Source organism: Pseudopipra pipra, chromosome 6 (assembly GCF_036250125.1).
Source record: "Pseudopipra pipra isolate bDixPip1 chromosome 6, bDixPip1.hap1, whole genome shotgun sequence".
Classification (NCBI taxonomy): Eukaryota; Metazoa; Chordata; class Aves; order Passeriformes; family Pipridae; genus Pseudopipra; species Pseudopipra pipra.
Genome location: NC_087554.1, coordinates 48,097,031 through 48,110,251, shown reverse-complemented (window position 1 = coordinate 48,110,251; position 13,221 = coordinate 48,097,031). Strand labels below are relative to the sequence as shown.

At 38.3% G+C, this 13,221-nt stretch overlaps 1 protein-coding gene across 2 annotated transcripts in view; it reads left to right on the top strand.

The window, feature by feature from the left end:
* The first annotated feature begins 1,196 nt into the window (after positions 1-1,196).
* NRDE2 (NRDE-2, necessary for RNA interference, domain containing) overlaps positions 1,197-13,221 on the top strand; it is a 31,682-nt gene continuing 19,657 nt past the window's right edge. Inside the window, exons 1-4 of one of the 2 annotated variants that reach the window (XM_064658963.1) lie at positions 1,197-1,335; positions 6,897-7,005; positions 9,009-9,227; positions 11,263-11,412. In XM_064658963.1, coding sequence (XP_064515033.1) covers positions 1,257-1,335; positions 6,897-7,005; positions 9,009-9,227; positions 11,263-11,412 — 557 coding nt within the window. In that variant the 5' untranslated portion in view covers positions 1,197-1,256. Of the gene's footprint in view, positions 1,336-6,896; positions 7,006-9,005; positions 9,228-11,262; positions 11,413-13,221 lie in introns of both variants that reach the window. The other variant, XM_064658961.1, reaches the window with a different exon arrangement.

The following is a 13,221-nucleotide window of genomic DNA, read 5'->3' as shown; positions in this document are numbered from 1 at the left end:
TATAGTTTTCTAAAGGATGAAGTCACATCTACAGAAAGGCTGCAAACAGCAGCGATTGTAGTGTTGACAAAGTCTGTAAATGTTGCAGAACTATTCACAGCAATCAACTGGAAATCTGACTGAAAAAGGTCACTGAAGTATTCCAGAAATAAATTATAAAATGACCAAAAAAAAATCAGTTTGGTAAATGCAAAGTGGTGTGTATAGAGAAGCAAATCATAATATCTATAAACAGTATTTAACTATTTTGCTACACAGGAATGGGTTCTTGACAGACACTGTAGCTCAGGAATGATCAGAAGGTATTGGAAAAGGAACCCAAAGCAAACCAATCATCATAATTCTATATAATCCCTAATCCCATAGTACACATAGTTTAATCATTACATGAAATTCTGGTCATGCAGTAGTATTAGTGTAGGAATTAGAAAAATTAGGGAAATTCAACAAGGAGCTTTAATATACAAAGAAAAAAGGTGAACTTTTCAGTCCAGAAAGGAGAATACTGAAGTATATTAACAGTGTATAATATTTTGCGAAAAAAGTGAATAGGGTGCTTATTTTTTCCTCACAATGCAAGAATCAGGCACTGGGCTTGAGACAAAAAGAAAACACTGTTTCAGACAATACATATTTAAAAATGGAACATCCTGCCCAAGAAGGTGCAAAGTGTAAAAGCATAAAAAATTATTTTTGCAGTTCCTTCGGGGAGAGCAGGCCCATGGGCGCTCTCAGACACCATGGGTGACCACCCGGTTAGGAGACCGATTAAGGTCAGGCGGCAGGAGGCTATTTCTCCCCTCTGCTCTCCCTGTCGGTGTTGATCCAGGTTATCTGGATACACGAGCCTCCAGGCACACAGTGGCCACCAACAGAAAGCATGAACGCCTCTTAGAGCATTATCCTTTACACAACCGAGCATTCCAGTCCCGAGGTGTCCCATCCCAGTGAACTCCATGAGGGACAAGAGTGGTGGGAAGGAACGGCTGACTCTGGAAACCCCATCTCTCCTCTTCCCCGAGCAGTTCCCTCCTCCAGTGCCAGAGTGACGGCGGCAGCGGGCGCACGATACCGGAGGCCCACAGAAGGCAGAACGCCTGCAGCAACCCTAATGTCCATCCCACCTCCTCTCAGCAGCGCAGCCCCGCCGCCATTTTGGGGCGGCCGGAAGAACTACAAGTCCCACCGCGCTCTGCGCCGCGGCGCCATCTTGGCGCTGAGCATCGGGGTGGGCGGTGGCGGCGGCCGGCCCAGACATGGCGCTGTTCCCGGCCTTCGCCGGGGCCGTCCAGCCCGAGGACCCCCCCGCCGGCAGCACCGAGGGCTCCAGGAAAGGTAAAGTCCTGGGAGAACCCTCTTTGCCCTAACAGCCCACCCGCGGCCCTCGGCGCACGCTGCCGGGCCCGCTCCGGCCGCGTGCTGGCCCGCGCTCCGCCCCCGCTATGGAGGCGGTGCTGCCGCCGGGCCTGGGCCCGTCAGCCTGTGTGCATCGCCCCCGGAGGCTGCGGAGCGCGGCATAGGGGCTTTTGATTTGTTGTTGTTTTGTTTGGGTTTGCTGGGTTGTTTTGTTTTGTTTTGTTTGTTTGCTTGTGTTTTTGTTTTTTGGGGTTTTTTTTAGCCACTATCTTTGGATAACGTAAAAAGTGTTTTCTGAGTTCCTTGCCTATTAGTTGTAAGCGACATTTTTTGCGACAGTCTCACGGCTGAGATGATAACGAGTGTCTCATTTTGATTGTTACCGTTGCTGTCTAGCAAGTTACGCTTTTATTAAATAAGTAAAGAACCCTTTCTGGTGTATTGCCAAGCAGTGAAGTGGTTACTAGGTTTATTAATTCTATTCGGAGAGGATTTGAACTAAGCCTTTTGCTTGCCAGCTTCCACCACCCTTGAAATCTTCCCGTTCTCTAGACACCACAGCAAGGGGAAATACGAAGAGCATTCTTTAATTAGGCTAAATTTCTTGTATATTTGGTCCAGTCTGTATGATGAGTTTGTGACGCTTTTAGCAGTTCAGGCTAAACCCTGTTCTAACCCGTTCTGCATTACCACCTCGTGGTATTACAGTTGTTCATACTTGGTCTGCCAGTACAGGGGTCTTCTAGCCACATTTAGGAACCTTTCTGGTAATGACACTTAGTGTAGGGAGTAGTGGACATAATAAGATCCCAAATTGCGTCTTCTAGGAATAGAGGAGCTGCTATGCCAGGCAGAGGTACAGAAAAATTCTCTGGTAATAAGACCTTGTTTATATTTTAAAACATGGAATTTAGCCTTTAGGTTTGTTACATGTAGTCTGTGTCACTGCAGGCCACCTGTCTGAAAGATCAAATTATACAGAAAAAGATGGAAGACTGACTTTTAAGTCCAAGTTTGAGTTGTTAGCACTGTTTATGAGTTACATTTTGGTATACTGGAATATTTTGTGTAAGAATTATTGATAAAATTTGTTTGGTTTATGTTTTAGTCAATATTTTACTTTGCAGTTGACAACGACATTTTAGTGTAAGTTATAAAAATTAAGTATTAACTCAGAACCACATTTATGGTGGCATATATCAAATTTCACACATTCAGCTTATGAGAACTTGAGAACTTGACAGGCAACTTTGGTATCTGTCTGATAGATGGTTCTCTTTGCTCAGAGCTGATGTGAAGCCAAAGTCCGTCATAATACTGAAATCCCAGAGTATGTTGGTTTTAACATGTTATGCAAAACTGAGGTACCTTTAGCAGACATTTAGGACTGCTTCATAGCTTTATTGTAAAAGTTGAAGTAATAATATGAATATGTTGACCATGTTTCATTGTGCCAACCACCTCTGTCTCATGCTCTTACAAACCTTCCTAAACCATTTCTAAAGTACAAGTGCCACCTGAAACACCAGTGTTGCTTATACTACCTGTCCTGCCTGATTGCTGAGTTGCAGCAGCCTCAAGAATGCTGATTTTGTATGTGATTTCTTACAAGTATGTTGTCAAGCTTAATTAGTTTCTGATAGAAGCTAAATTGCAGATTGATCAGTAGCCATGAGGAGAGCAGTGGTAATAATTAACCTTGCTGACATTAGTAGGCATTATGTGCACCATTACTTTCAGTCTGAAATATGCTGTAGGTCAGGCAGTGCAGTGATTTTTGCTGAAAGCAGATTTTCAGGATCCTGAGAGGCAACAAAAGGCTTTGTATAACTCTTAAAAATGGTGTCTGTAGACATGGACTGTAAATTTTTTTTTTTTCCTTTAGAAGGTATAAAAAGCATGCCACTGGATTGCTGCTACTGTCGTGCTCATAAACATGGGTGGTAGAATAGAACATATCACAAAATAGGTCTTCTATATGTTTTTATTCTTTATGTTTAAGAACATAAATCCAGTCTGCAAAAATGATAAACTATTTAGACATTCCACAAGAAAAAAAGCAAAGAACTGAAGAGATAGCGTTTTGGAGTTTGGAATGCATTATGATGTTTGAAATGCTTGTATCCAGCTAATTGATTCACTTGAGATTATTTACAAGCTGTTTGGACTTGAATATTGTATAATGGAAAAAATTGTTCAGTTCTGTCCAAGTATTAGGTCAATTCAATTAAATTGTTCAGGAAGTGCTGTACTTGGAAAATTTGGAACATTTCCCTGCTGTATCCACAGAGGTGCATCGACTGTGCTACAGGGGTTGGTTCTTGCAGTGTGATTCTTCAGTGCTTTAAAGATGCAGTTTGATCTTATTGGCTCATGTAGAACCAAGCTACAGGCACAGGCAGGGGATTAATGTTTGTCACTCCATTTCTCCAGGTGAGTTTAGGACCTTGGAGGCCCTAAAACAATAATTTAAAATATAAAAAACCCCAAACCTTATTCTGCTTGTGCTAACTGTTGTAATCATATTGCACCAAGTTAGTGAGTGACTTCACATTTGTGAGGGAATAACAGGTTCTTTCAGGTAAAATTAAGGGAAAATGACATCTTGGAAGTTTGTTTCTAATAGTTATTGTTTTGCTGTATTTGAGGCAAATTTCATATGGAAATGGATCTCATGCATGATTGCTGTGCATCTGTCTGCCAGCCTACTTCCTCAGTATCTCTCTCTTCCTCAATACAGAACTACCTTACAATAAATTTATTTCTGTCAAGAAACAATACTAGTAAATTATTTATTACATATTACATTTTATTAAAAAGAAGAGAAGCTCAAAGGCTATGGAGAATATTTCTGTGCCTGAAAGTAAGTTATCAGAGATCTGGCCAAAGACAAATTACATAAGTTTTGTATATATTTGAAACAGATACAATAGTTTTAAGGTGGTCTATCTAGCTATTAAGTTACAGTTTTGTGTGGTTATGTGATACACCTTTACACCAGAGACTCTGCCAGCCAGTACATTTTTCTGCTTTGTTAGGTCCATCTGGGTAGTAGAATGCAAATCAAAACAGAGATGGATTTATTTTTTTTAAGAGAATTAAATTTGTCTTTTATTTCTGTAAATAAATAAAAAAAGGTTTTTTGCACAAACTAGTGGCATTTACTGAAATCTGGAGTGTTCTCAACTATTGTACTTTCTCTGAATTTGACTGTGTTTAGTAAAGACCAGAGTGTGACCAGTGGAAAAACCTTGTAGGGTTGTAGTTTGCTCCTGTGTTCCTGTACACCTTGTCTGCATTACCAAAATTAGCAGAAATAATTTAACGTAAGGAAGATAATTTTTCAAATCCATATGACATTTAATAAATATATCTCAAAAATCTCATGTATAAAGTGGCACCCAGTATACTGCATGACATACATAGTGAATAATACCTCTAATTTGCTTATGCAGTTATCAGGTGTATGAACTTATGTAACTCCTGTGTAGTTTTAGTATATAATGGTTACAGATTTGTCCATGAGAAACATTTTGGTATTTCATGGAAAATGCTAAATACGATTCTCCTAAGAAGTAATTCTGATTTTAGGTTACTTCTTAATACATCTCTTACAGTATTGAAATACGAAATTAACTTATTGTTGCATGATACTTTGTTCCCCAGCAGAGGGAATAATTATTTTGATAGACAAGTGAAATGTTGCTTGGATATTATCCAGCATAAATCTTTCTCTTTTAAGCTTACCATGGTTTAGGAAGGATGCTTTGTGGTAGATGTACAGTTTTAAAATCAGACACATCATAAATAAAGACATTTGTGCTAGAGTGGATTAACTGAAATTAAATAGTAGATTTTTATCATATTTTAAATAGGCAAGCAAGTTTGCAGTTTTGAGGTTTCAATTTTTATTCTAATTTTACATTCACATATCTTAAGTATTTTCCTGAAAGGGGAAAAAAGTTGTCATGTTTATTTGCAACAAAATGTGGTAGTGTGTTTGCCTTAAGTTTGGTGATTCTAATTGGCAAGCAGAAAGTCACAATAGTATGGATATTTATCATACAGCTGAATTTTTATTTTTCAGTCTCCGTCCTATGTGTTGGTGAGCTGGGAAATGGTGCATGGTGGTGTTCTGCAGCCTGTTGGTTGGGGTGCTCATGGGAAGTGTGTTTTGGTCCTGACAGTGCCATGGATTTTAGGTTCTCCTGTGCACAGAAGTGGAGGTTCAAGATGAGCCAGGGAAGGTGACCCTCCCCATGGGGCCTTTGGTAACAGAGTCAGTCTCTTGGGAAACACAAAGTGGAGCTTTGCTTTACTGAATGTACTTCTTGATGAATTTAACTCAGGTTAACAAACTGTTTTGCAGCCTTTTCTGTTTTAAATCCTTTTGTGCACAACAATTCAGGGACATGAGACAGAAGAAAGAATTTTGGTATGAAGAGCTATTTCTGAAAGAAATACTTTAGGAGAAGGAGAGATATAAGTTTTGGCAGACAATGTGTTCATGCTGTTTAAGGAGTAGAGGTCAGTGTAGTCAAGAGCACAAAGACAAGAGTGTGACAGGAAGAACACTGAGACAAAAGTGATCTTAAAGAGCATAGAGAAGAGGCAGTGAGACCAAATTTGTTCCTTTTGTTGTTACCTCCAGTAGTCTGGCACTGGAGAGGTTGCTGTTAAATTCTGTACTTAAGTACAGAACTTTTGTTGTTTAATGTGTTAGAAAATTTCACATACTTAAAAGACTTCTAGAAATGACATCTATGAAAATTGTTATAGAACTCGTAATACTAGTAGAATTATGACAAAAAATTCCCCCTCTGCTTTCTGTCAGTATCTGATCTTATCTGATGACTGAAATGGCTGAGATCTAGATGCAGAATGCTTAATGCTGACTAATATATCAAGATTAGCATAAAATTCACACTAGTGAAAAGTCTAATGGTATTTCAGTGGTTAGAGAATTGACTTGGTTTGACCTTGTATAAAACACTTGAGTATTCTTATCAGTGATGGATGTTCCTATCAATAAGATCATGTTAAGAATATTTCCTGTACTATGGGTAAAGTACACTTTTGTTAGTTTATATAAATTGTATTGCATTCATTAACTGCACCTTTCATTTAATTATGCTTTTCTGTAGTTTCTTTAATTTCACTCTTTAAATATGTAAATATTTCCATATTATATAGTATATTAAAAGTAATGTATATGACAAGTAACATATAATATTAAATATATTATACAGTAGACAGTCTTATTATAAATAACAAATTTATACAGTATATAAATAAGTAAAGCTTGAATTTTTAAATTATAAAAATTAATATTGGACAGATTATTTTTTTAAAGTGTAGAGCTGTGTATAAAATATACTAAATGGAAATTTCATGAGCTGCTTTCCAATATGCTCAGTTATCACACATGACTTAGTGACATTTGCTGTGAATTGAGCTGTCCGCTGACTATATTAAACCCCAGTTTAAAAAAAGTGTAGCAAGCTAATTTGTACTGATCTCACACTTTTCTTTACCTGCAGAATTAGACTGGCTGAGTAACCCGAGCTTCTCTACAGAAGATGCACTATTACTGCACCAGCGCACTACAGAAGCTGCCAATCTCATTCCTGAAAAATCACCACTAAAAAGGTAGACTGTACTTCACTGTACTTTAAAATAGCCTCTTTCTTTTGTCCTGCTTATCTTCTGTTATATGAGAACAAAATCAGGAGCTAAAAGCCGCTTTTCATTCTACTGTTCAGTATTTAAAAAGGCCTGAACTGAGTCATGTATAAAAGTATGAATAATGCTTCCATGTCCTTTAACTTAAAATAATGAGAAATTGTACTTACGCAATTACAGTCCAATTTTCTTTTCCTTAGAGCTGCATTTAAATCATTGTTATTTCGGAATGGAAAGGGAAGTGAGCAGTCATGATTATTCATTAGCTTTTGAATGTCCTAAGTGACCCTTGAAATAATGTAAAGATTAAGCATCATCTTTGTGATTTCTTTGTGGAAACCAGAGAAATCAGCCATTTCAGAATTGAGTTTTTTACTTTTTAAAAGACAGTTGAAGATGTGAACTGATGAAATACTACATGTGTCAAGTTGTGTGGCTGTAGAACATGCCGATCACTGGAGTGGCTTTTATATTCTTTTACAAAAATGATCTTTAAGCAGCCACATTTGCTGAAGAACTAGTTTTAATACAATCACTAGACTAGTTGTTATACTTGGCTTATCTACACCGTAACTAGCACTTAATAATAAATGGAATCAAGTTGTAGTTGTCAGGTTCAAAACCTTAGTCACTTTTAATTTGATACAAGCTCCCGTGTTTACAATGATTGTTGGTGGTCATGGTAGAGAATATAATCCCAAGCACAGCTGAATACATCTTTTTGTATATGTATTCTTGCATTTACATATATTGTGTGTTTGAAATGCAATCAGTGTTCTGTTTATCAGTCCTATATTCTGCATATATTTCTTCAAATCTTGTCAGGACTTTAATGTCATAAAACTAAGGATTTTGCAAGTTACCATTCAGGCAGAATGACATAATAAACCCACCATATTAATTTTATTATTGAAAAAGACTTTGTCAAAAAATAACGTACAGAGGAATTTTTTATTTTTTTGCCTGTTGCTAGGGTACTTGGTTTAATAAAAACTAATCAGTTTTATCTGAGTTCCATAAAAACTAATTGCTCCAATCTAGTTGGTGGTTTTAGGGGGATTTGTTTTGTTTTTTTTTGTTTTGCAGGAGTGTGTGTGTGTTTGTTTTAAAGGCCTGCTAATGGTTCTTCTATGGCTGCTTTTTTCTTAGTGTCCTTTAAAAAACTGTGTAAAGGCTGTTACTTGAGATGCCTTCCTTCTGAAATGGTGCGGTTTCTTTTATTGATATATTAGGAATACTGAGACTCCTCACTCCTTTCTTTCATTGGAAGATTGCAGAAAAAAAAAGTTTAAAAAGAGGTTGTGCTTTAATTAAGGGATAGAGAAGACCTCCACTGTTCATTTGATTATTAAGTATGGGAGTGTATGTGGTATGTATAGTGGTATACCTGTGTTTTGCCAAAACTGTCCTTTTTTGTGATCTTTCAGTCAGTTGTCTGTTGCATATAGTGTTATTATATTATATGATAACATTAGTTCAGGAATCATAAAAAATTGTACCTTGATTGGTCAGATTTGGATTTCTAATCTGGAAGTGATTTTAAAAGTGTGTTTTTGATATTTCTTAGATAAGTCCTAAAGAAACAGGTCACCCTGAAAGATTTCTCAATCTTTTAGCTTGACCTAAGTTGTTTAGTGAAGTTAGGAAATTTTATCTGCTCAGTCATCTTCTTTAATTTGGCAATGTTAACAGGTGGATGTTTATACAGATCACACGTCAAAATGCCTTGACAATTAAAATGTTAAGACTGGTTGTCAGTAATTCCAACAGCTGAAAAATATAATTGTTATTTAATACAGATTTATATCACTTTCATTGTGTGTGTTACTGCTACTTTCTCCAAAAAATACAGGGATAGTAAAGGTAAGGGGTAAAAGATTCTGAACTTTCTTATGGTGCTATTTCTTAACAGTTTTACTACTTGGATATAAAGGTGTATATATAGATGTATATACTTTTTTCCCCAGCAGGACTTCTTCAAGATCTGAGTTGTCAGGAGAAAGTGATACAGATGAGAGTCTGAAAGAGGGAAGTAAGAAAAGGAAAAAAAAAAAGAAAAAGCATCACCACTATAAGAAGACAAAAAGGAAGACCAAAGGGGACTCCAGTAGCAGTGAATCGGATGTGGACAGTAAGCACATCAAGAACAAAGGAAGTGGTAGAAATGGTGAAAAGGAAGCAGCAGCAAAGTATGTATATATCTATTTATTAACACTGTGCGAGATGGAAATTCATTGGGTTCCCGTGCTTGTCTTTTCAACTGAAATTCTTAACACTAGTTCACCATTTTTTTTCTAAGCTGTATATGACTAAGCCTGCATTCAGAGCAATGAAAATAGATTTAGAACCACTTGTTTAATCATATTGAAAAACTGTGACGAAAATATTCAGTGCAGTACTGTTGTGCAGATCAAAGCATGATATGGTGGTAATGAAATACATTTTTAAAGACATGTAGAGGCGTATGTTTAGTTTTTGTAAGCATCTTGTTTCCTTTCATGGACCTTCTTTTGGGAGAGTTTGGAGTGGGATTACATTAAACATTCTTAATTAGTGCAGAACTCTTAATATATGTTGAGTTTGCCTTGTAATATAACTTCCTCCCCACAGAATTAACGTTTCCTTTTTTTGCTATTAAGACAAAGTTTGTTGTATGATTTAACATTTCTTTTATATGCAGGCATTTATTACTCCATATGCTCCATACTTCCTGCCTGTAGTACATCTATAAGGGTATTGAAATTGTTTTGTTAGATCTACTATGTTAATTCCAGGTGCTCTAAAGTCCTGTGTAGTTAGTGAAGATGTAGGTATGTAGTGACTATCATGATCTTTGAGCAGTGAAAGAGGTTCTGTGAATGCACTGAGTATCCAGGTTGGGCATACCTGGCTGTGCTTTTCTCAGGCTGTTGGGTTTTGAGCATTTCAAAGTGTCGCTATCCAGTTGGCTCTGTAAGTCACCTTTCCCTGGCTCTCGTCATGTTTGCTAGCTTGAGCAGCCATTTTGCCTCTCTCTGTTTGCTTAGTTCCTGTGTTTTCTTTGGCATCAGCAGCTCTGGCTCTAATTCACAGCATTGCAGCTACTCCCAGGGATAGAGTGAGGATTTGGTGACATTGAGGAGTTGTTATAACTGCGTGTAGACCAGGTAGACTTTGACTTTCCACCAATTTACTACTTTTCTCAAGGCAGATGAACAAGGAGCCAAATGCACAGGCTTGTGGGAGTGTGTCTGTGCCAAGACACATTGTTTCCATGTGGAAGAGTGGCAGTGGTGCTGCAGGTATTGTCTGACATCTCTAGCCATGCTAGCCTCCTCCTTTATGAGAACTCTCTTGTTGGCTTGGGGTGGCTCAGGTTGACTGTCAGGAAGGACAGTAAAAATCATTTGGTTGCTAAAACCATTCTACTCTGTCTCATCACTCGTTTTTGCTGGAGGGCTGTCTGGGCCTGGTTCATAAGCTGTTTGCTAGATTGGGCCAACCAGCCCATGCTTTGCCTAAGTGAAAGTGTTGAAGTTCCTTCATGGTGTCTATTTTTACTTCTTTCCATAAATTGTTGATGCTGAAAGAATTTAAATTGTCAAGAGACTGGTTTTGAAATCTGAACCACAAAATTGCTCTGAATGTGAAAGGTCTTGTGAAATTTTAGAAAACATCTCAAGACTCTAAAACTCATGTATATGTACCATGAATTCATATTGGAAGTTCATAGTTGTCTACAGCTCAGAGGCAGGTGGCAATTTCCACTTAAGTTCATTCGTATAACTGTAATCCAGAAACCACTTTGATGCACACTGTTTTATCAAATGCATGGATAGAATTACAGCTAATCAGTGTAATTAATCCTCTTACAGATTGTCCTCTTTCTCTTAATTGTCACATCTTACTAAGACAAAAGTAAATTTTAGAAGCAGTAATATAAAGCTTTTGGGTTACAGTTTGCCAGGCAATTGATTGGATTGATTGGTTAAATGTGTTTATTTTTCCCAATTGTAAATTCAGTTTTTGGAAATGCAGGGAGTGTTTGTGTTTTGGTTTGATGGTCTGATTAGTGTATTTCTAATTGGTTTTTTCCAAGCACAGGACTGACTGTGAGATAGTGGATCACGTAGCATGACTGAGTAAATTAAATTATTATGAACTACGGAAATGTAATGTTTCCTGGGTTTTGTAAATGCTGAATATGTGCACAAATGCTTAGAATATCCTCCTCCTTTTCTACAGTCTAGGTAAGAAAACATCAAATCTTACCAGCAGTCGCTCTGTTTGGCTCGATGATGTCCAGGCTTTCACAACAGACACCTTCAGAATAGACAAGAAACCAGACCCTGGAAACTGGACCTACAAATCCTTGTATCGTGGGGACATAGCAAGGTACAAAATGTTGTTTTCTATCGGTATTCAAACTATCACAGCATTACTATCTTGTGATTTATTAACTTGAGTCTGGCTGTGACATTTTGATATAGAAGATGAGAAAAGATAACTGAATAAGTTTATTTCAGAATTTGACTTGCCTTTGGACCAATGTCACATGTCCCTTGGGGATCTGTTTTGGGACCAGTGCTATTATTTAATGTCATCATGACATGGACAGAGGGATCAAGTGCACCCTCAGCACGTTTGCCAACAACACCAAGCTGATCAGTGCAGTTGACTTTCCTGAAGGACAAGATGCCATCCAGAGGGACCTGGCCAAGCTTGGGAAGTCGGCCCATAGAAACATCATGAGATTTCAGAAGTGCAAGATGCTGCACCTGGATCAAGGCAAACCCTGGTATCAATCCAGGCTGGGGGATGAACAGATCAAGAGCAGCCCTGCTGAGAAGGACTTGGGGGTGCTGGTGGGATGAGAGGCTGAACATGAGCTGGCCATGTGTTCTCGCAGCCCAGAAAGCCAAACGTGTCCTGGGCTACATCAGTGTGGCCAGCAGGTCCAGAGAGGGGATTCTGCTCTGGTGAGACCCCACTTGGAGTGCTGCATCCAGCTCTGGAATCCCCAGCACAGGAAGGACATGGACCTGTTTGAGCAAGTCCAGAGGAGGCCACCAAGTTGATTATAGAGGGTGGGGCACCTCTCCTGTGAGGAAAGGCTGAGAGAACTGGGGTTGTTTATCCTGGAGAAGAGAAGGCTTCATCCAGCACATGAAGGGGCCTACAAGAAAGATGGAGAGGGACTTTTTACAAGGGCATGTAGTGATAGGGCAAGGGGTAATGGCTCTAAACTGAAGTAGAGTAGGTTTTCATTGGATATTAGGAAGAAATTCTTTACTGTGAGGGTGGAGAGGCACTGGAACAGGTTGCTTAGAGAAATTGTGGTTGCCCTGTTCCTGGAAATGTTCAAGGCCAGACTGGATGGGTCTTTGAGCAACCTAGTCTAGTGAAAGGTGCCCCTGTCCAAGGGGTTGGAACGACATGATCTTTAAGGCCCCTTCCAGCCCAAACCATTCTATGATTCTTGCATAAATATTTTAAAAGGTAAAAGATGGCATTAAATAATGGGTGTAAAGTGTGTGATTTTCATTGTCTGTGTAGCAAACTGCAGGCATGTGAGTCTGTAGAACTGCCATCTGGTGGTGGCAGAATGGGTCAGATTCAAAGGTATGATTTGAGGTCAGGAATACCAGGTTGTGTTATAGATCATCGGGTGAGTACCCCTTTTGGTCTCTTATTGTTCTGTGTCTATGTCTGAAAGGGAACTGAAGGTACTGATTAGTTTGATATCCTTGTTTAAAAAAAAAAAAAGAAAGGTACAGGTACTTTCTTAGCAAACAGATTCAGTGATAGATCAATCACCCAGACATTGTACCAAAAGGTGTTAGTCTTATGCAATGCTACATTTCAGATTAGTATAGATGAAATTGCACGTTCAACATCCTTAGCGAGTTACTGGTACTATGCTGACCCTTCAGAACATTTCCCTGCATTAACACAGAAGCCCATCTAAAGGTGCCTACACTTGGCCTGTGCATTGTCTATGTACATTTCGTGATTTTCCTGAAAGTTGTTTACTGTATATAAAATAATACTGTATATAATTACTTGTGGAAGAAGGAGAATTTATGGGTTATATTTTTGTAGTGTTATATACCTTTGCAATAAAATTGCCTGGTTACAATTAATTTCAATTTTTTACCACCTTTGGATTGTCAGCTGTTTTCTGAGATGAAAAGTATTATTTTA